At 34.7% G+C, this 22,733-nt stretch overlaps 1 protein-coding gene across 4 annotated transcripts in view; it reads right to left on the bottom strand.

The window, feature by feature from the left end:
- Positions 1 to 22,733, bottom strand: part of cni (protein cornichon) — a 162,573-nt gene that overhangs the window by 32,769 nt on the left and 107,071 nt on the right. For 3 of the 4 annotated variants that reach the window (XR_016548964.1, XR_016548963.1, XR_016548965.1), the window contains exon 5: positions 714 to 825. Coding sequence is in view for 1 of the 4 variants with exons in the window: in XM_090399788.1 (XP_090255914.1) it covers positions 795 to 825 (31 nt within the window). In the remaining 3 variants the exon portion in view is untranslated. Of the gene's footprint in view, positions 1 to 3; positions 826 to 22,733 lie in introns of those variants that run through there. The other variant, XM_090399788.1, reaches the window with a different exon arrangement.

The raw sequence follows: 22,733 nt of genomic DNA on the forward strand, positions 1-22,733 counted from the left end.
TAGGAATAAATAAAAACATGGCATCCATAACTTTAAACAGTAAAAATATTATCAAAGAAAGAAAAAAAAAAAAAGTCTTGACAATTTTCAGGACTTAAAACTTTCCAGAATGCCTTTTGTGTATGTGAGACAAGTAATCATAAGCATAAATTAAAGCAAAATTTCACAATCACGAAAAGCTGTTATATAAGCATTACACATTAAATTTTAATGTTTATACAGTTGTAAAAACCATAAAAAAATTATTCACAGCAGAGCTCAGATCTGAGTTTACTGCTTAACAGTTCAATTCTTATTTATGTATGCACAAATCATACAAATTTTTAGCATTTTCATCTTGTACATAAAATTTAACTTTATTCAAACTACATTACAAAAAAAAAAAAAAAAAAACATCTGAAGTAAACATTTTCATGCATTAAAGAGCATTGTACATGCATGTCAAATTTCATATATCCTAAACATTATAAAATTTTTCTCTCCAAAATGTTTTAGTAGTGATCAAACAAAGACATAAAAATAAAAACCAATTTAAATATGTGCTAAAGAATACAAAGATAATTTTAATGCTTTAATAACCAACTGTGTGTGTGTGCACGCATTATTACTTTCAAGCAGCATGACAGTTCACTGTAAATCCTCCTGTGAAAATTCATGAACAAAAACTATTATAAAGTCTGATAAATCAACAAATATGCTGTGAGCATAATTACCCTTTTTTCTTTTAACATCGTCCACTCAAATAAAATTAATGATCACACTTCATTCTTGGTAAGAAATATGAATTCTGGGCATCATACTGTTGTTATTAAAACATATATCATCCTAAATGGGAGGAAAAATCATAATCTACTTAGAGTTAATGCTGATGAACTGGATATTTAAAAAAAAATTATTTTTTCTTTCATGCTTTAATTCTGCTAATGTTATGTCAAAATTGGTAGGTTTATGATACACTATAGTATAAATATATATTTTATAAAACTTTTTCCAAACAACTAAAAAAATAGATTTTATCATCTTTGTTTTAATGATAAAAGTACAATTTGTATTACAATGCACCTGATGAGTAGATAGGTTAGTATGCTTCAAATTCTGATTAAATTGACTGCAATATTAATCTGACATTTAATGGGGGGAAAAAAAAGTAAACAAAAAATTTGACAACAGGCAAACTCCTATCATTCAGAATGTGGTCATTATAAGTCTGAAGATTATTACTGATGATATATACTGTTACTGGATAGACAACTTATCAATGTTGTACACCGGTGTTCTCATATTTATCTAAGAGATCCAACAGTTTTAATTATAAAAATAGATGTAATATTGTCAAATAGAAAGTTTCTCAGTGTGCCACACCAAATAATGGAGAAATAAGGACTGTCATCTAGGATTCTGAAAGAATGAATGGTGGTTCACAGAAATCAGATATAACTAGTTTCTGTGGGAATAAATAGATAACTAGCAATCCCAGGTGAGAATTCGGGAATGAGTCAGTGAATGGTAATGGATATCTTGTTACAATTACCTCTAGCTGGTAAAGGGTGTGGGAAGGACAGATGGGAAATGAACAAATATTAAGGACTATCAGGCTGCACTACTTTCTGGTTAGATTTGGATGGTGAAGCACAGCCTCAAATAATACATTTTCTTTCATAAGAAGATTCATTATGATGTACGAGTCAGATGTCTTTCCTAGAAATGTTCCATAAAAGTTTTATGGAAGATTTTTTTTTCATGCAATGACATGATATCTGTGATGTTAATTTTTTTTCCTTTAGGAATCTGTCTCATTAGGCAGTCTTAGAATTGTGACATATTTAGGGCAAGTCAAAATTCACCTGAATGGTTTTTCTTGCCCCCCCCCAACTTCAAAATTGGCAGAAAAAGTCAAACAATTGTAACAATTAATTTTACGATTCGATAATTGCTAAAAATTACTTGAATTTAGTCCAATCATTCCAAATATGGTAGTAAATAATTAAGTCTCAAGATTATTATTATAAGAAGATACCATAGTTCTAGGTTTAATGAAATTATCCTGATATACACTGTTACTAGATAGACTTATTAACGTTATACACTCAGTGTTCTCACATTTACCTAAGTAGATCCAAGTTTTCATTATAAAACTAAATGTGATATTGTTGTTGTTCTTAGGTAAATATTACACTGGAAGAAAAATAATCATTCAAATTTACAAAAATAATCTCGTCTTTATTCTGTTTGTAATTACCGTATTTGCCGGAGTATAAGACGCACTTTTTTTCTTTGAAAATAGGTCTGAAAAACAGAGTGCGTCTTATACGCTGATACTCAGTTTTTTATTATTTTCATTTTTGGAAATTTTCTTTGTTCTGAGTTACGCGATTTCTTTATTGCTTCCTTACGGTCTGTGTGAGAGCATTCCAATTACGTAGAGCGGTGTTTCTCAAACTTCAGACATCCGCGTTCATATGATTGGCAAGGTATTAACAAAAGATCATGCTAAATGACAAAGACAAGCTAACAGTTGAGTTGAAATGCTAATTCTCTTCAACCGAATTCCTTATATAATATCTGAAACACATTCACTAAACATTTCTTCGTTTTAACACGTTCACTCAAACAAGACCATATATTGCACCCGCAACATATGGTTTTGCTGAGTCATACAGCATTTTCTGTGGGAGGGGGTGGGGACATGCGATTCATTAGTTAGTGCCATTTTTATCCCAGTTGTCTCTAATTGCACTGTTTGTTGAGAAACATATTGCACAGCCTGCAGATGTCTCTGTACCTTATTCAGTGATACAATAGGAACGTTTTACAATCTCGAACGGATACATTGAATTTTATTATATGCATTAATGATGCATAGCCGAAAATTGCCATGGACCCCCTGAAGACCTTTCACGTACCCCCCCGGGGGTATGCATACCACACTTTGAGAAACACCGACGTAGAGTTCAGTGGATGCGCTTGCACTGTCATCGACGATCACAGCTGTGTCCTGTTCGTTTAAACTTTCCAATTGTTGTTGCAAAATTTTCTCTAAATTTCTTGGCAAATTATGGCTGAAAAACGTCAGCATTGTTACAATATTGCATACAAGCTGCATGTCATTGCGTATACTAAAGAACATGGAAATAGGGTGCAGAGAGGCATTTCAGACCCCCCCCCCCCAACTGAGAAAATGATAAGAACTTGGCAGAATCAGGAAGAGGATTTAAAAAAAGCAACTAACAGTAAACATAACCTATGAAGTGGAACTGCAAAATGGCCAGAACTTGAGGCAGAACTGAATACTTGGATTTTAGACCACAAAAAAGCGGGACTTTCAGTGTCTACAAAAATGATTATTCATCAAGCGAAAGCGATAGCCACTAACAGAGGGATTGCCAACTTCACTGGATCAACATCATGGTGTTGAAGATTCATGAAGAGAAACCAGCTATGTATGCGGACTAAAACAAAAATATCACAAAAGATACCAGCTGAATATGAAGAAAAATTTATTGAATTTCATCGATTTGTCATTAACGCAAGAAAACGAGAAAATTTTGAACTTGCGCAAATAAGAAACATGGACAAAGTTGCGCTGACTTTTGATGTGTCCTCAAACAAAACTGTAGATTCCAAGGACACTAAAAGAGTTACTATTAAAACTTCGGGGCACGAAAAAACTCACTACACGGTTGTTTTATCCTGCTGTGCTGATGGGACAAAATTGCCGCCACTATTGATTTTTAAAAGGAAGACGCTACCCACAGAAAAGCTGCTTAAAGGAGTGTTTGTACATGTTCAGCAAAAAGCTGGATGGATGGAGGAGGAATGAAGTTATGGATAGATAAAATTTGGTCTAGGTGCCCTGGGGAATGTTGAAGAAGCCTGCCCTGATGGGATCAGTTTCGTTCTCACAGAACAGAAGATGTTGAAAATAAACTCAAAGAATTGAAAACTCAGTTAGCTGTAATTCCAGGAGGTCTAACTAGTCAGCTTCAACCTTTAGCTGTCTGTATTAATAAACCGTTTAAGGGATTTATGAAATAGAAGTGAAACAGGTGGATGCAGTCTTCAGATTTTGAGGTTACGCCGTCAGGAAGAAGGAAGAAGCCTAGCATTTTGCAAGTTTGTGAGTGGGTCAAAGCTTCATAAGATGCTGTGAAAACTGACACAGTGGTTAAATTATTTAAGAAGTGTGGAATTAGTAATGCACTGGATGGTACAGAGGACAATTTGTTGTACGAGGACTCAGATTTAGAAGAGGTTTCAAGTGTTCTTCATTTAGCTCTGGAGATGAATTTCTGGGTTTTGACGATTAAAAGGTGGGTACTCTTTCCTAGTTAGATTAGGTATTTGTTGAAAGTAGACCTACTTATTACTTTTTATTTGAAATACTGTAAATTCATTAAAATATTCAGAGATAAAGTTTTTTTCCTAAAAAATGTGTACAAAAAAGGGGGGTGCGTCTTATATGCCGGCAAATACGGTAATCATTTACAAGAAGCCATTTAAGAATCAAAGCTAGAAGATTGAGAAGAGATCATCACATAGTTCAATCCTTACATTCGGATGGCGCACTGTTACCAGGCATCCATTTAGAGACTGTAAATGAGAAGACAGACAACTGAGAACCTGGACAACCAAAATGTACACATCATGGCAAAACCAATCAAGTAGAATGCTAGCAAGGGTATTCTCAGTCATACAATTCCCTCAGTATCCCTTAATGCAAAGCACACTTCCTTTCATACATGTATATGAGGTAACTGATGTGAAGTCAACAGCGTCTATATATAAGTAGCCTAGTTGTGAAGCTACTTCACACTTAAACTTCGTTTGCTTATACTTAAGTAAAAGAACAGAATTTCTTGGCAAGTATAACTTACTTTGTAAACCAAATAAAAAAAACTTTCTACAACTATCCTTGATTTAGGGTGATACACCTTTCTGCTAATTCTATATGGATAATATGACTTCTGCATTAATTTAATTTTGGTATCTTGCTCAGTGTTGCTCCCACCAACGAAACTTCAAAATAAAGGTTGAAACCAGTCTGTGACCCTTTGCATAAAGCACAGCAACACACACACACACACACACACACACCTGAAAGGAAGTGTGCTTTCCATTATGGTAGGGTTTCCAAACGTTCTCAGTTCATAGCACCCTTAATGTCTCAATTTTTTCAGGGTGCACCTAGGCCAAAAGAAATGTCTAACGGGTCCATTTATTAATTAATTAGGTCTAAACTGCTTAGTATTTGTGTCCTAAAAACTTATCAGTTGTTTGAAAAAAATAATACATAATAGTTCATTGCAGTGTCCCAGGGAACTGCAGCACAGTGTGGGAACCATTGCATTACGGGATACCATGGGAATTGATGTGGAGGCAAAATCTTTTATGCACAAGTCGCCTAGTCATGAAAATATTTCACACTCAAATTTACTTGCTTACATTTTGGATTAAGGATTTAAACAAGGCTATTTCTTGCAAGTATAATTTACTTTGTAACCAAATGAAAAAAACTTTCAATTATCACATTTTTCTTTAAAAACATTCACTCACTCACCATATGTGTTGAAAAGAATCTGGACCTCACTTGCTCTTTAACCACACCCATACTTCATTTCTAGGAATGATACCTGAGTTTGTCTCCCCTCCTCCCATGCTATAAGCTGTAAAACTTCATTTATGTCTATACTGTGTTTTGTTTATCAACTTATATGTTTCTATCATTTCTCTTCTATTACTCAAACTTAAGACCTCCACATTCCCTCAGTCTATCAAATACCTCCTCATTTCATTATGAATGAAGTGAGAAGGTATTTGACAGTGGTGGTGGTGGATGAATGAAATGCAGTGCTTGAATTTGTGGTGAGTGTGAAAACAAAAATAAATATAAAGCACAATTTGATGAAGACTTCCAAAGATGAGTTGTGACTCTGTGAAGGGCTTATGTTAATAATAATAAGACTATATATTTAAATACACACATCTTCCACTGTAGTCTTTAAAATTTTCCAAGCAGATTTTAATTCTGTAAAGCTCATAAAAATTTCTTATAAGTCAAAATAATGAAATGGGTTTTTGAAAGTTTAGAAAAAAACTTCCTCTTTCTGAACTAAAGGTTCCACTGGTTAGAGAATATGCACAGATCAGAAATATAACATTTCTTTCAAATCAGCAACAACAAATTGGATTCGATTTGCTTTTTTGAAACAGTTCCAAAAGGAATGCCCATATGTGTAGTACTAGTTCCTTTGTCACTGGGATAAAGTAAATGTTTCAACTCTTTTGTAAAGAGAACTCAAAAGCAAAATAAGAATCTGGAATAGTGTAATAAACAATGCTTTTCATTTTCAAAACCTGTGACTAACTGAAGATCTTTTTACTGAAGTCTACTATTTTCACAGTGTAGTTTCACCGTTCAATCCTCCCCTCCCATCCCTTTTAAGCTCATTACTGTAGTGTAATGAGATGGATGCTGCCACATATATCCATTGGGAAAAAAAGTAGATTTTTTTCTTTTTGTTGCTTACATTTCTTCAGAATAAAATGGCTTCTTAATGCTTTAGGATTTTTTAACTAAATTTTAGACAATGAACACAAAGTAAAACTTATGGTAACAGAAATGCCCCTGTATTCCAACATAAAGCTAAAATTAATTTTTTAATTGAAAAATTTCATATATTAAAAAGGACATTAAAATGACATACATCTGGATATGTATTTTTCAAAGATAGGGATGTTATAGTATTTGCTGCTAACTTCGAGTTGAAAGTAAGATTTGGAGAAATGTTGAGAATGAAGAACAAATATGTGAGTGTAGAAAGATACAGCCAAAATGAAATATGAATATAACCAATAATGAAGAAGATAAAGAAGAGAATACAGACCAAGGATTTAAAAAAAAAAAAAAAAAAAAAATAGGTAAGAATTTGGGGGTAACCCTGCAACATATATAAAGTCAGTAGCATGACAATGTATTTGACATTTCATAAGAAATGTCAAAAGAATATAAACAGAAAAAACTAACTTCAATGAGCTTGCTGCATGTTTCAAGAAATTATGCATTAAGAGGTTTTAAAAGAGGTATACTGTGAGTAGACATATCGATACAAAATAAGTAACGGAAAAAACTCACGTAGAAAGATTATTTAATAGTATAATTTTCGCCTGTGTGTCACAGGCATCTTCAGTACATTAAGCTCAAAATTAAACACTAACTGACAATTCCAAAAAGAATTGTCAGTTAGTGTTTAATTTTGAGCTTAATGTACTGAAGATGCCTGTGACACACAGGCAAAAATTATACTATTAAATAATCTTTCTACGTGAGTTTTTTCTGTTATTTATTTTGTATCGATATGTATTAAGAGGAGTTTGGTTTGAGAGTAATAGAAAATAATCTATCTTGTTTAATTGCCATAAGGGTGAGATTAGATGGAGCCTTTTCAATTTATTGCATAGTGGTTCTTACTGCTAGAGATTAAAAGCAATGTTATTTGGTCTTGACTTTCTTAGAAATCAACAGCAATAACTTTCTCAATTTCATGGCTGCATTTTGATTGCAGTACATGCAATATTTCCACAGTGGAATTTTTGTTAATATTATCTGCTTTTGCTTATGGTCCCCGCCCCCCTTTTGTGGTGGAATGAAAGTCTGGTATGGGAGCAATCTTGGTAATGTTCAATTAAACATAACTTTAAGGAACAAGACAGTGGATTCAATGTGGATGGTATTGCTGACAGACAAAAATATAAACAACATTATGCTACTGAAATAGGTCTAAGTTATTGTGGTTTTATGTTTAAGTATGCATGCAGTTTGCTGTTGGTGGTGAAGACTTATAATTAAGATATTTCAAGATGCATTTGATGGCTTTGTAGATATCAAGAAGGCAACAATTTCAGGCTAAGTGAATGGCATAATCTATAGATTTGTAAGCACTAAATTTTTCACATAAAATACAATTACTAATCAGCAGTAAATAGAAGACCATCATAAATTAAATAAATTTATCAACACCAGCAGAAATTTACTACTTTCACTTCCTCTGCAACCAAAGCAAACAGTGTTTTTAGTTTGGTTATAAATTTACCTAACTAAACGCTTTCTCTGGACAAAACAGTCATTAAGCAAAGGCTAAAATTTTACTCGTCCTCCTAAAAACTTTCCTTGAAAATAATACATTATCCAAGCATAAACCAACCTAGAAAATGACACTGATAAAGATACATTTACAAAAAGACATCATAAATAGTAAGATAATTCCAAAACCAGATCACTTCCCATGTCTTTCACAAAGTATAAAAAAAAATTAACAGAATTCAATATTTGGAAAAACTTTATTGGGATTATATTGATCAAGTGTATATAATAAACAACTAAGTTATACCAACTAGTTTCACCAACTAAGTCTGTTGGCATCTTCAGGGTACATTACTGATGTAAGGCACTAAAAAGTAAAAAACTGTTACAAACTAAAATCAACCGATTCCAATTATATTAAACAAAGAACAGAGTGCGTACAATACATTCATAGAGTGTGGATGATCTCACTTGTTGTTATTTAGGAATGTTCTATAGTTGGCACTATAATTCAGTTCTGGCGAGTTGAAGGATCTGATAAGGGTCTTCCAGATCACGGGCAAGATTAGTCCTTGGTTCCTGTTAAGGTTTTGTGTACAGCAGGCAACTGTTGTGGCCTCCTTAAAAATTCGGGAGCAAAAGTCCTCCTCCATGTAAGGAATTGTGCTTCTATCCCACTCTATGGTATGGTTCGTTCTTGAGAAAAGAAAAGCTAAACCCAATTTTTCTTCTCTGTTATTATTGACGTCACCTATGTTCTTTTTGCCTAATTTCAAGGCTCCTTGAAGTTTGGCCGATGTAATTCAACCCGCACAAGCATGGTATGTTATAAACTCCAGCATATTTGGAGAAAGGATGGCTATCTTTTGGAGATCTTTAGAATTGTCTAATCGTTTCTGTGGTTTAAAGGCCACTCTTATTTTATGCGGTCTAAGGAGTCTAGCAATCTTATTTGAAACTGTCCCTAAGTATGGAATGACGATGGTAGAAATATAACGTACATCATCTTGTTGTCTTTGTCGGGGTTCAGAGAAAAGTATCTTGTGGACGAGTCTTCGAGGAAATCCATTCATGATAAGGTTGGTGGATATCAGGGATAATTCTTCCTGGAGGTCTTGTTGATCTGTTGTAAGGAGAGAGGCACGGTTCTTCAACATGAATGTATTGTACGCACTCTGTTCTTTGTTTAATATAACTGGAATCGGTTGATTTTAGTTTGTAACAGTTTTTTACTTTTTAGTGCCTTACATCAGTTATGTACCCTGAAGATGCCAACAGACTTAGATGGTGAAACTAGTTGGTATAACTTAGTTGTTTATTATATACACTTGATCAATATAATCCAAATAAAGGTTTTTCCAGAGCTTTTTGGTCAAGAAAATTAAACGTTTTTTAACAAGAATTCAATATTGTCACCAATAAAGCAGAATAACAAAAGTGATTACCATAATAAAAAAATTATAGAGATCTTTAACGATACCAATACTTAAGTCTTCCAGGTTCTGCTAATATTATCTTGGTATTTTCAGATCTACCAAGGTAATATCTGTTAATATTACCTTGGTAGATCTGAAAAATGAAACAGCTTCAGTAAAATCATTGCTGCTGAGCAGACGGCAATTTCCTGCAACTCCTGATACCAGTGCAAGTAATATTTCACCATGGCAGATGCCCACTGCTTCTCACGAAGAGCAAACTGCAACATTAGTTAAAGCCTCTGCTGATGATCTTGAATCTACTACAGATCATGTGTGAGATAAGTATATTGTGGATGCAGATACAGTGAAGTAAATGGCACTACTGAAATAGTTATTAATGTTCAAGAAGTTAATTACTGAAGGAGACTTATCTAAGGCAAAATAAAACACATACAAAGAACAATTTTTGGTATATACACTATCTGATCAAAAGTATCCAGACACCCCCTCTGTAATTCATAAACTGGCATCTAGATGTCACTACGACCTCACTTACCAGTATAAAAGGAGGCACGGAGCTGCGTGTTGTTCAGTGATAAGAAGTACAAGCAGAATGGGTAGATCAAGGGAGCTCAGGGACTTCGAATGTGGATTAGTTATTGGTTGCCACATCAGTAAGAAGTCTATCAGAGACATTTCAACCCTCCTCAAGTTGCCCAAGTCAACAGTTGTTGGTGACATGATTGTGAAGTCGAAACGTGAAGGCACAACAAAACCACAGTCAAGTAGGCCACGTTTAAGGACACACAGTAACTGTCAAGCATTGAAGGTGGTGGTTCGTGAAAATAGCCAGAAATCAAGTGAAACAATCACCCGGGAGTTCCGCAGTGCTGCTGACTGTCCAGCCAGCACCATGATTGTGAGTCGAGAATTAACAGAAATAGGGTTCCATGGTTGAGCAGCTGCCCATAAACCAAACATTTCTCCTGTGAATGCTAAGCACTGCCTGCAGTGGTGTAAAGAGCAATGCCACTGGACAACTGTAAACGTGTGATTTGGAGTGATGAATCACGCTTTACCATGTGGTAGACCGATGGGAGGATCTGGGTGTGGCAAATGCCTGGAGAACGATTCCTGCAAGGGTGTGAAGTGGCAACAGTGAAATTTTCTGGAGGTGGCGTTACAGCGTGGAGTGTTTTCATGCAATGGACTTGACCCTCTCATAACACTATGCAGAAGGGTATAAGGACATTTTGACCCGTTGCGTACTGTCTATGATAGAAGATCAATTCAGTGATGACTATTGTCTGTATCAGCATGACAATGCTACCCGCCATAAAGCAAAGTCTGTGAGGGAATGGTTTGTGGTCAATAACATTCCAGAAATGGACTGGCCAGCCCAGAGCCCTGACCTGAATCCCATAGAATACCTTTGGGATGAATTAGAATGCCAACTTTACTCCAGACCCAACGACCCACATCACGAACTGCTCTGGCTACAGCTCCTCAGGAAGAATGGGCTGCCATTCCTCCAGAGACGTTCCAACACCTGGTAGAAAGTCTCCTGGGCAGAGTTAGAGCTGTCATAGAAGCGAAGGGTGGACCCACCCCAAATTAATGTCCACTACTAGAAAGTGTGCCACAGGGAAAGTCTGATTACAGTTTTGAGTAAGTGTCCGAATACTTTTGATCAGATAGTGTATATATTCCTCCAAATTAATCTGTTATCTGCAAGAAGTCTAGCATCATCAGATCTTATTTCTTATTTATTTCAGTCTTCTAGCATCCTTTTTATTATATCAATCTACCTCGATAACCATCTGACATCAGCTCTGCTCACACATTCATGAATGCTAACAATATCAAGTTCATTCCTAACATCCTTCTTTTTAACATGATTCTGCCATTGATACTATCTGCTCACTCTCCTATTCTTTCTTGAAACTCACATCTGTGGTCTATAGTCTTCCATCAAGTATTTTACTTCTAACCAAGCTCTCACGTCCATAAAATAAAATTGGTTTTATCTTATGGATCTGAGACTACCTAACATGCCAGCTCTGCTAATTCTGTTGTCTATTTCCATATTTAATTTGTCACTTTTACCAAAAATTATGCCTAAATAGCTGAAATGTTTTACTTTTTTTTTTTTAGATTCTCAATTCAGGATGCAGTTGATGTTCCTATTTTCACAGGATGTCTTTTTATTGCTGATTTTCATGCCAAATTTATTATAGCAGTTATCAGTTTAGTTAGTGAATACTGCAGATTTGTACTGAATTTATTTATAACATCATCATCCGTATAAAGTAGAACTGAGATTGATTAGGATCCATTTCTTGCAAGGCTGCTGTAATTGCTGGACAGGTAAAGATGTGAGTGGGTGTCAGTTCAGTATTGGAGCAGTTGTTGCAGTTTCTGTATGTTCTCATATCATCTGTATTGATTTTCATTCCTCTACAATGTCCTGTTCGTAGTCTTGCTATTGTGGTGGTCTTTCTGTCAGCATGGATTTCGGGAATTTGATGTTGTATCACTGATTTCAGTGGAATTAGTTTAGCCTTTGCTAGTGCATTAGCATCAGCAAGAGTTATCATGTGAGTTTCTTGGTTGAGTTCTCTGGCCTCTTTTGCTAATTTATCAGCTGCTTCATTGTAATCAATGCCTACATGAGCAGGAATCCATTGTAAAATGCAACTTTTTCCTAAACAGTTTAGTTGATTTAAGAGTTTATGGGTGTCTTGTGTGAGCTTGATATTGCCATTTTTGATTGCCTCCATAGCTGATCTTGAGTCACTGTAAATTATAATTCCCTCTGATTGTTGAGATAATTTTAAGTAGGCTTTGAGTGCTTTATTTGTTGCATAAAGTTCGCTGGTAAAATTGGAAGCAATTCTCCCAGATCCAACTTTTATTGAAAGTTTTTCACCATTCAGGAGTAGAAGGAGAATACCAGCGCCTCCATTAATCATATTGGTGTTTGACGATCCATCGGTATAACAAATAACCTGTTTGGAGGATGATTGTATTTAGAAGGTTGATTGTATTTAGGCCTTTTTCTTTGAGCATTTCTTTTGATTCTTTTTTTGTACAGAGTTTGGTAAGGTTTAGATTTATGGAGGTAAAGAACTGGAAAATAGAGGTTCTTTGTTTATGTGGGCATTTAGCTGATCAAGACCTATTTCCTTCCCGATGGTGTCATCATATTGTCATCATCGTTTAATGCCACTTTCTTTTATAATGTGACAATATAAATGATGAATAACAGTGGAGTTAATTGAGGTGTTAGGCAATGGTGCATATTAACATCAAACCATCTTCACATATCTTCAACTCAAATATAGATTGTACTGTTTAAATATAATGTCCCATTTACGCTATATATTTATAGTATTTTGAACAGCTTTTCTCCTGGCACCTTGTCATATGCTTCTGCCAGCTCTAAAAAAAACAGATCATGTTATATTCTCAAAATTTCTCAACTGTTTGTTGAAAAATGAAAACCTCATCCTGACAACCTCTATTTGGAAAATCCAGCTTGTTTTCGAAGTTTCCCTTCTACAATTTTTCTTAGCCTTTTTCTCAAGTATGCTTGTATACATCTTACCAGGAGCACTCAGTAGGGAAATTCCTCTGTAATTCTCACACTGTTTTATTTCCCTTATTATAGATTAGTACCACAATAACTTTATTCCACTCATCTGGAATTCAACCCTCTGAACCAGACCTTTTGAATTATGCGATGAAGCCACTTTAAAACTTCCTATTTGAGCATTTTTGGTCAAATAGTTAGTCATAATATCTATTCCAGCTGCCAGGATTTTGATGGCTTTTTATACATCAAGTATTGATATGTACTCCTCCTTATGTCATTCCTCTTGAAATTCCTACCACCGTGCTGTCACGGTTTCATTTAGCAGTCTTTACAACTAATTACTCCAGATATCTAGAATATCCTTATCTTCAAATTTCATGTTGCCTCCATCATTTCTGATCTGCCTCTAACTTCTACCATGGAATTTTGATTTTTCTATCTTTGCAGACATTTGCACATGCCTCTCTGGCTGAATCAATGTCTTTTTTATGTCTGCTGCTGCTGAGTCTTCAAGATTTGGTTATTGTTTTGAAACTCCTTCATTTTTTCTTGAATATTATTATTTCAGTATTTCAGAATTCAACTCTGGAAGCCGTTTAACTCTGATTTTTTTTAAAAAACTTTCTTGTACACTTTTTCTTTTCAATATGTTATTCAATTTTATCCTACTCAACCTAATTCAAATCTTCTGTGTACTAGTGTTCTGAATCAGCATGAAGTTACTGCTATCAATGATAACAAAGTCAAAGACATATTTCTTGTGTCTTCTTTCCATGGGAATTTGTGCACATCTTTATGTCGGAACATGGTGCTAGTAATGACTAGTCCATGACCTGAAAGAGAAATCCAGCAGGTACCACTTATTATTATTATTAGCTTTACTCCTTTCTCCAAAATATTCCCAAACATTTCTATATGTCTGGTAATCACTTCTTATCCTGCTGTTTAGATCTCCAATGAGGACTCACTTTATGTGTCAGCTGCTATCTTTAATGCCTTGAAAAATTCCTCCACTTTTTCCTTAGTAGAACCTCCAAATGGGATCATAAACATAAATAAGTCTTGTTGTCCAATTCCTCATTCTGATATTTCTCCACATCGCTATTCAATACTGCCTGCAATTTAAAATTAACCTTATATTTAGTGATGAATACCATACAGTAGCGAACAAATTCATCCAAACGTTCACATTTTAAAGAAAATTTTAATTTTGCAAGAAAATAAGTGCAAAAATTAAACTCCAATTTCATCTAATAATTTATATGTGCTCCTCTGTTCCTAATAAGTTAATTAATTCGCTTGGCATGGACTCCATCAATATAGAACACATTTTTCTTATTTCTGCATCTTGAAACCATACTTTTATAATGGATTGTATTAAGTAAAATTGCATCAAGGAAAAGAAGGAGTAGCCATAGTACTCAACACTAAATACGAGGCTAATTTTTTTGAATGCCAGGCAGTCTCAAGTAGAGTGATGTGGGCAAATATGAGAATGGGGAACTGGACAGTGAGACTTATTTGTGCCTATGGTCCCACAGAAAGTTCTACTAAGGTAGAAGTGAAGGAATTTTTTAATGCTTTAGAGAAAGCAACTGACACAATGAAAAAGGAAAAGTTGGTCCTTGTTGGGGATCTAAATAGCAGAGTAGGAAATGATTGTCAGACATACAAAAATATTTTGGGAAAATTTGGAGAAAAGAGCAAAGCTAATAATAATGGCAAATACCTGTTGGATTTCTGCTCAGGACATGGACTGGTTATTACTAACACCATGTTCCAACATAAAAACGTGCACAAATTCACATGGAAAGAAGAGGCAAGGAATAAGAAAATTCTCATTGACTATGTTATTGTTGATAGTGATGTTTTCTCCCTGTGCAGGACACCAGAGCGTACAGAGGATTTGAAATTGGAAGTTATCACTATTTAGTCTTGAGCAGGATAAAATTGAATTTCATATTGAAAAGAAGAAAATGTAAGAAAGTTTTAAAGCGAATAAAAGTTGAGCAGCTCTCAGATGTGAACTGTAGACTAAAATACACAAACATTATTAAAGAAAAAATGAAAGAGTTTAAGAACCAAACCTTGGAGATTCAGTGGCAAGTCTTGAAGAAAACACTGATTTGATTCACCAGAGAGGCATGTGGTGAGGTTGTCTGCAAGGATAGAAAAATCAGAACTCCATGGTGTACACAGGAAGTTAAAGAGGCAGTGAAGGAAAAGAAGAAAGCATATCAAACGTTCCTAGCAAATAAGTCAGCTTGTGCTCTTAGAGAATACAGAGACAAATGTAAGAAAGCTAAACACTGTAAAACTAGCTAAACAAAAGTCACGGGAGAACTTTGGTAAGAACATAGAAAATAAATATCGAGAAGGTGGCAAGATATTCTGGAGGTTGTTGGAGAAGCTCAAAAATGGAGGAAAGAGTGCTGCAAAAGGAATTAGAGCTGATAAAGGTGACATGAAAACAGGAGAAAAAGATATCCTTGAAGTATGGTGTAATTACTTCGAAAAATTGTTAAATGAAACAAGTAGTGATGACAGCACAGTGGTAACAAACGCTGACCATGCATGCAATCAGGAATAAATATCCATACTTGAAGTAGAAAGAGCCATCAAAAGCCTGAAATGTGGAAAAGCAGCAGGAGTAGATGATATTAGACCAGAAATGCTGAAGTATGGAGGTATAAAAGTCATATAGTGGCTACACTGCATAGTTCAGAAGGCCTGGACAGAGGGACGAATTCCAGATGGTTGGAGTAGAGCTCTCATAGTACCCATATATATAAAAAGAAAAAAGAAAACTGAATGTGAGAATTACAAAAGGTATTTCTCTACTGAGTGTTCCTGGTAAGATATATGCAAGTATACTTGAGAAACGGTTGAGAAGGATTGTGGAAGAGAAGCTTGGTTCAGGCCAAATAGAGGATGTCAGGATCAGATTTTCACTTTACGACAAATAGTTGAGAAATTATGGGAATGTAACAAAGATCCATATTTAAGTTTTGTAGATCTGGAAAAAGCATATGACAAGGTGCCAAGAGAGAAGTTATTCAAAATGCTACAGTTATATGGTATCAATAGGGCATTATATCAAGCAATACTTAGTCTTTATTTGAATTGTAAGGCAGCAGTTAGAATTGAACGAAGTACAGGAAGATGGTTTAATATTAAATCTGGTGTCAGACAAGGATATACATTATCCCCTCTGTTATTCATTATCTATATGGATCACATTAAGAAGGAAAGTGGTATTAAACCTGATATCAAAATTGGAGATGTTAATCTCATCTCTTTGCTTTATGCAGATAATGTTATATTTCTAAATAAATCCGCTACAAGATTCCCTGACTAAAGTGAATAACTGTTGTAATAGATATGGTATGAAGGTCAGTCATTAAAAAGACAAAGACAATGAAAATAGGCAGAAACATTGAAAATATCAACTGCATTGTGAATGGAGAACCTAAATTAAATATTGAAATAGACAACAGAATCAACAAAGGTGGTATGGCAGGAAGTCAATTGAATAAATTTATATGTAATAAGAGAGAAATTAGCCAAAACACTAAATTAGCTGTATATAAGCCAATTTTATCTTATGGTTCTGAGAGTTGGGTCAGAAGTAAAAACACTTGAGCAAAGAGTAGAAACTGCAGCTGTGAGAGTCCTGAGAAAGATTAGGAGCATGAACAGATGGCATCAGTGGCAATATCATATTAAAAACAAGGATATTAGTTAAGAACTTGACATTGTTAGCATCCATGGGAATGCGTTAGCAGAGCTAATCTGAGGTGGTATGGTCGCTTAAACAGAATGGGAGAGGAAAGACTAACAAAACAAGTGTTCTCTGCCAGGTTGGCAGGAAAAAAGACCCAGAGGAAGACCAAGATATAGGTGTATTGATACAGTAAAAAGTGCCTTAGAAGATAGAAATATAAGATCTGATAATGTTGGAGTCTTAACAGGTAACAGACCGATTTGGAGGAAAATTGTAGATAGGAAGTTAGTAATGAGGTAATTTTTTACGTAGTACTATCATATTATGAAAATGCACAAGATTATTAATAAACATCGTAGACGGTTAAAACATGCAGCACTCATCCAAATTTGTTAACTAAAACCGAAACTAGAACTGATACAAAAACCAAAAATTTGACTTGTTCAGATGAATTTGTTCACTACTGTACTAATTTACCTTGATCATTATTGGCTGAATATAACATCTTGTAATTGTTGCTTAAAAGAATCTCACCTATTTCTGTCTTCTTTGTTTAGGTAACACTTATTTTATGTCAATCTTACATTAATGATTATCAACTTAAGTTTGTCCCCATTCATTCAGTATCCATGCAGATATTGATACCTTCTAATGGGGTGCACTGTGAGAAGTGAGCATTAGGTTAGAAGTCCCAGTTGGTTCTCCACATTCCTTAAAAGGCTATGTGGAGATCTCCTTCAGTTCTTAAGCAACCCCCCTAACATTAGAAAACTAAATTTTACATCCACTCCAAGAATAACATAATATAGATAAATGCACCATTAAGAACACTGCCTATACCAAGTAAGGACAAGTAAAGACCAAGCTATCCCAGTGTCCCTTTATTAAAATTTATCTGAACTACTAAAACCATTACTAAGCAATTCAAAATTGATTATTAAAAGTATTAACCAAGTTTTTAAGTACATTAAACAGACTACCATAATGCCTGACAATATTATCTCTTCTTTTAATACTTCTCTATATATTACTGATGCAGCCAAAACTCTGCACATTGTCCACACACACTACTCATAAATGATCACAACCTAATACAATAAACAAAATTATCCCGTTCTGATATCCTTCCGAGCAAATTTCTTTAAATACAGTAGCAATATTTATGAACAGATTTTTGGTCTTCCCATAGGCAAAAGATTAGCTGTCAACTAGATGAACTTTTCTCGTCCATATGGAAACATAATTCTACCCCCTCTCCCATCCATTGGCATCTCTTACTATGATAGATGTGCAGATGATGTTTTACATAATGGTAACAAGAATGCCATATAAAAACTAAAAACTATTTGGTTCTTTGAACACAGATTTATAGATCTCTAAAATTTCTTAAATTAAATTGACCATAACTAGATTAGATCATCTCAGTACTATAGTATAACACAAGCCAACGAACACTGGAAATTATTTGCATTTCTCCTCATTATCACCTTCACACGCTCAATTCACTGAGGAAAAGAGATTAGAATAACTGAAATTAAAACATGTTACAATTCATATTATTAATTGCAGGAGAAGAACTCCAATCTATTTGTTTATCTGTTTTCTAATGCTAAAAGATAAATAAGCTTCACTTTCCTATTCTGGAGTTTACAGAATTCCATGCTCATGTGTCCTTTATTATGGGAAGATTGGTCATTCTGCTCAAATTCATTTAAAATAACAGAACATCAAGATTATATTCTTCTCTATGAGTCTGAGTGGTCAGGTCTAGGCAGCCATGCTTCATCTACTAGACACAGCATCATTGGAATAAAACTAAAGTTTTATGCAAAAGTTATTTCTTATTAGGAAGACTAAAGAAAGCTGCAAAGCCCATATCTATCAGCTGAACATTAACAAAAAATTAAGAAAGTCTCACAGTAATTTTGGTAAGTTATTCTTAGCAATACTCCTCATTTTTGTGCTAAGTAATTTATTTATTTTTGTTTATTTTTTGGTTTCTGTGGATTGTGATAATTTATAGATTAAGCCCTCCCTGCAATTAATATCATGCATTGTAACATACTGTGCTTTAATTTCAATTGTTATTCTAACCTGTTTTCATCTCTCAAGTGCATTGGGTATAGTCACGAAATGTGGCCAAAAATTCTGCTGATATTAAATAATTTTTCCCAACCTAAGTTGTAATCAGGGGCTCACATTGGTGAGTGAGTACGGACATGGCAAACCCGAGATACCCAAGCTAGACCTGATCTTACTTCATACAATATACGCTTGGTATATCATATCTGGAGACTGGTCTTCTACTCTTCTTTTCCTCTACTCTCTCTTACTTCTTACTCCCCCCCCCCCCCCCCAGTGCTATTAGAGCAACTCGAAGGTGACTGTTTCCTCTCCAACTGTAGTTTCCACTATCTACTAAAAAAAGCAGCTGAATTCAGGTCAAGGAGTGGTGGTTGACACTTCGAAAACTTAACCATTGAAACTGAATGAACTCTAACCAACCTAAAGATACATGCCAGCTCGACCGTCGCCCGGTCAAACAAGGGTCACGCCCACTATTAGTGAACCAAGATAGTGAAGGCGAAAAATATGCTATTGGAACAAAACATCACCTAATAGATAGGAAAAACATAACAAGCACAGGAACATGGAATGTAAGAACTCTTCACCAGGAAGGAGCATTGGAAATACTACTGCATGAATTAGACAACTACCGATGGGAAGTGATTGGAATCTGCGAAACCAGATGGACTGGAAAATGAGAATTCTACCATGTACAGTACAAAATCCTAACCTCAGGGAGGGAGGACAACAAACACCAAGAAGGAGTAGCACTTATATTAAAACCAAAGTCTCAAAACTCTCTACTGTCCTACAATCCTATCTCACCTAAGATAATTAAGGCAAGATTTAAAACATCAATCGGATCACTAACTATTATTCAAGTATACTCACCAACTTCGACATCATCAGAAGAAGACATTGAGGTGTTCTGTATAGATTTGCAAAAACCGGCACAGCAAACATCAAGTCAAGATCTCCTAATTGTAATGGGAGACTTAATTGCAAAAGTAGGCAAAGACTGGGATACCTAGCCAAGAGTAATCAGAAAGTTCGGGTATGGAAAAAGCAATGAATGTGGCAAAAGACTGCTAAACTTCTGCTCAAATAATAGACTAACAATAACCAACACTCTCTTTAAACATCCAAAACCCCAAAGAAAATGGACATGGATATCACCAGACAGGAAAACCAAGAATATGATATATTATATTATTGTAAACCAAAGATGGAAATCAAGTATCCTAAATTGCAGACTGACTGTGGATCAGACCATAAGCTAGTATTAACAAACCTAAGAATAAAATTAAAATCTGGAAGCACTTTTAGATTCATAAGGAGACTGAATGTAAAAAACTACAAGACAACAATATTCTAAGAAAATATCTACTAGAACCAGACAAAAACCTGAAGGAACTACCAAAACAGAATATAAACATCGAAGAACATTGGTGCAAATTAAAGGAAATAATATTAAATTCGGCAGAAAAAACAATAGGTTACACAGAAAGAGAAAGTAAAAAGGATTGGATCTCGAATGAAGTAAAAAGATTAAGCGATCAAAGGAAAAGCATGAAACTAAAACAGAACTATAACAGAAATGAATATAATAGATTAACCAGAGAAATTAGAAAACAAGTTTAAAGAGACATGAATAACTGGTTAGAAAAAAATGCAAAATGGCAGAAAAGCTATCAAAAGAAATAAGAATTCTTGGATTATATAAACCTTCATGGATTATATAAACAAATAGACCAAATTAGCAAGACACTGACAACAAAAATTATAATGATCAAAAACAAAGAGGGAGAACTAATTGAAAGTAAAACAAAAAAAAAGAATGGCCAGATGGGAAGAATACTTCAAAGATTTATATAATAAAAACAGCTCACAGGACATTACGATTCCAGCCACTGAAATGGAAAAGGAAACAAATATCTTTACCAAAGAAATAATAGCACACAGCATAGAAAAACTCGAAATTAGGAAAGTACCTGGCATTGATCAAATACATGCAGAATTCTTAAAAGCAGAAAGGAACAATTTTTGGAACCATTAAAAACATTATTTGAAAGGATCTACAAAAACGAAGCAGTGCATACTGATTGGACCAAATCAGTTATAGCTCCTATATACAAAAAAAGATAAAACAGAATACAATAATTACAGAGGCATTAGCCTCCTCAGTATTACAAGTAAGGTTTTTATGAAAGTACTCCAAAAACAAATTAAGCCATATATAGAACTGGCACTAGGAGAAGGTTTCAGACCAGGGCGAAGCACAATTGATCAACTATTCGCCTTAAGACAGCTAATCGAAAAGACACTAGAGTACAACCAAAGTTGCTCCATAAATTTCATAGACTTTCATCGATCATTTGATTCAATCCGTAGAAGAGAACTATGGAAAACTATGGAAGAATTTGGAATTCCCAACAAAACCATAAGAATAATATAGAATCTGTATGAGAAATCTGAAAGTGCAGTATGAATGGAGAACACCTTAACCAACTGGTTCCACACGGAGTAAGATAGGGATGCAATCTGTCATCAGACCTGTTCAATCTTACACTGGAAGAAGCAACTAATAAGGCCTTAAACAATGAAGACTCCGGAATCAAAATATATGGGGAAAATGTAACACATTTAAAATTTGCAGATGACATTGCATTACTTGCAAGCACAGATGAAAATCTACAGTGAATTTCTGATAAAATAAAGGAGGAGTGTATAAAATCTGGATTAAACATAAATATAGACAAAACAAAAATTATGCAAATAGGAAAAAGAAGCACCAATCTGAAAATTGAAATGGATAGTAAGAATCTAGAGAAGGTAGAAAACTTCACCTACCCTGGAGAAGTTATTGAATACAATGGTGAAGATATAAACAGATGAATCAGTCAACCATCCCAAACTTTTGGATGACTTATAAAATATGGAAGTCAAGAGACATCAAATAAGTAACAAAAGTAAGAATCTATGAAACAATGGTCCTCCCAATACTCCTCTATGGAAGTGAATGCTGGAATCTCAAAAAGGCTGAAGAGAAAAAATTATTAGTTACTGAAATGGGTTGGCTAAGAAGATTACTTGGAGTATCTCTGCTGGATCGAATAAGAAACAAAGATATAAGGAAACTACTAAAACAAGGAATAACAATAATATACAAAATCCAAGAAAGAAGACTGCGATGGTTTGGCCATGGGAACAGAAAGACTACCATCTAAAGCCCTGAATACAACGATGGAAGGTAAAAGATCCAAAGGACGGCCCAGAATTAGATGGATAGACAAAATAAAAGAGCACCTGAAAACCAAATCACAACAAGCGACACCAAACTGGACAGAATTGTTTGGACTCTCCTGGGACAGACAGAAGTGGAAAGAGTTCATTCGGCCTCATTATCATCCACATAGATGATGGAAGAGAGAAGAAGAAGTTGTAATTCCATAATTTAATTTTTCATTACGAAGATCAGTCATGTTCACACTATTGATTAATTGTGTGAACAGAATTTAAAGTTTAAAAACTTTAAACCTTAAAGATTATTGCTTTAAAAAGTCGCATGCTGAAAAGATATCTTCTGTCATCACCAGTACCTCAACTAATAAATTATGTGCCATTCACTCAGCCCAAATTTGCATGCCTTCTTCCCAAAGCAACTTGTCTAAATTCTACACTGTTTTGTTTAGACTTTTTTTTTTTAATGGTGGAGGAGGTTTGACTAGATGAGACCTGAACCTAAATTCTACATTCTATCCTTTAATGCTATGGGAGAAGAGGGAATTAGGAAACTGGATTAAGGACTGGTAACGTATACAGTCCACATAAATATTAAAATTGAGGATG

The sequence above is a fragment of the Typopeltis vanoorti genome, chromosome 10 (genome assembly GCF_054136105.1).
Source record: "Typopeltis vanoorti isolate ZY-2024b chromosome 10, IOZ_Tvanoo_1.0, whole genome shotgun sequence".
Lineage (NCBI taxonomy): Eukaryota > Metazoa > Arthropoda > Arachnida > Uropygi > Thelyphonidae > Typopeltis > Typopeltis vanoorti.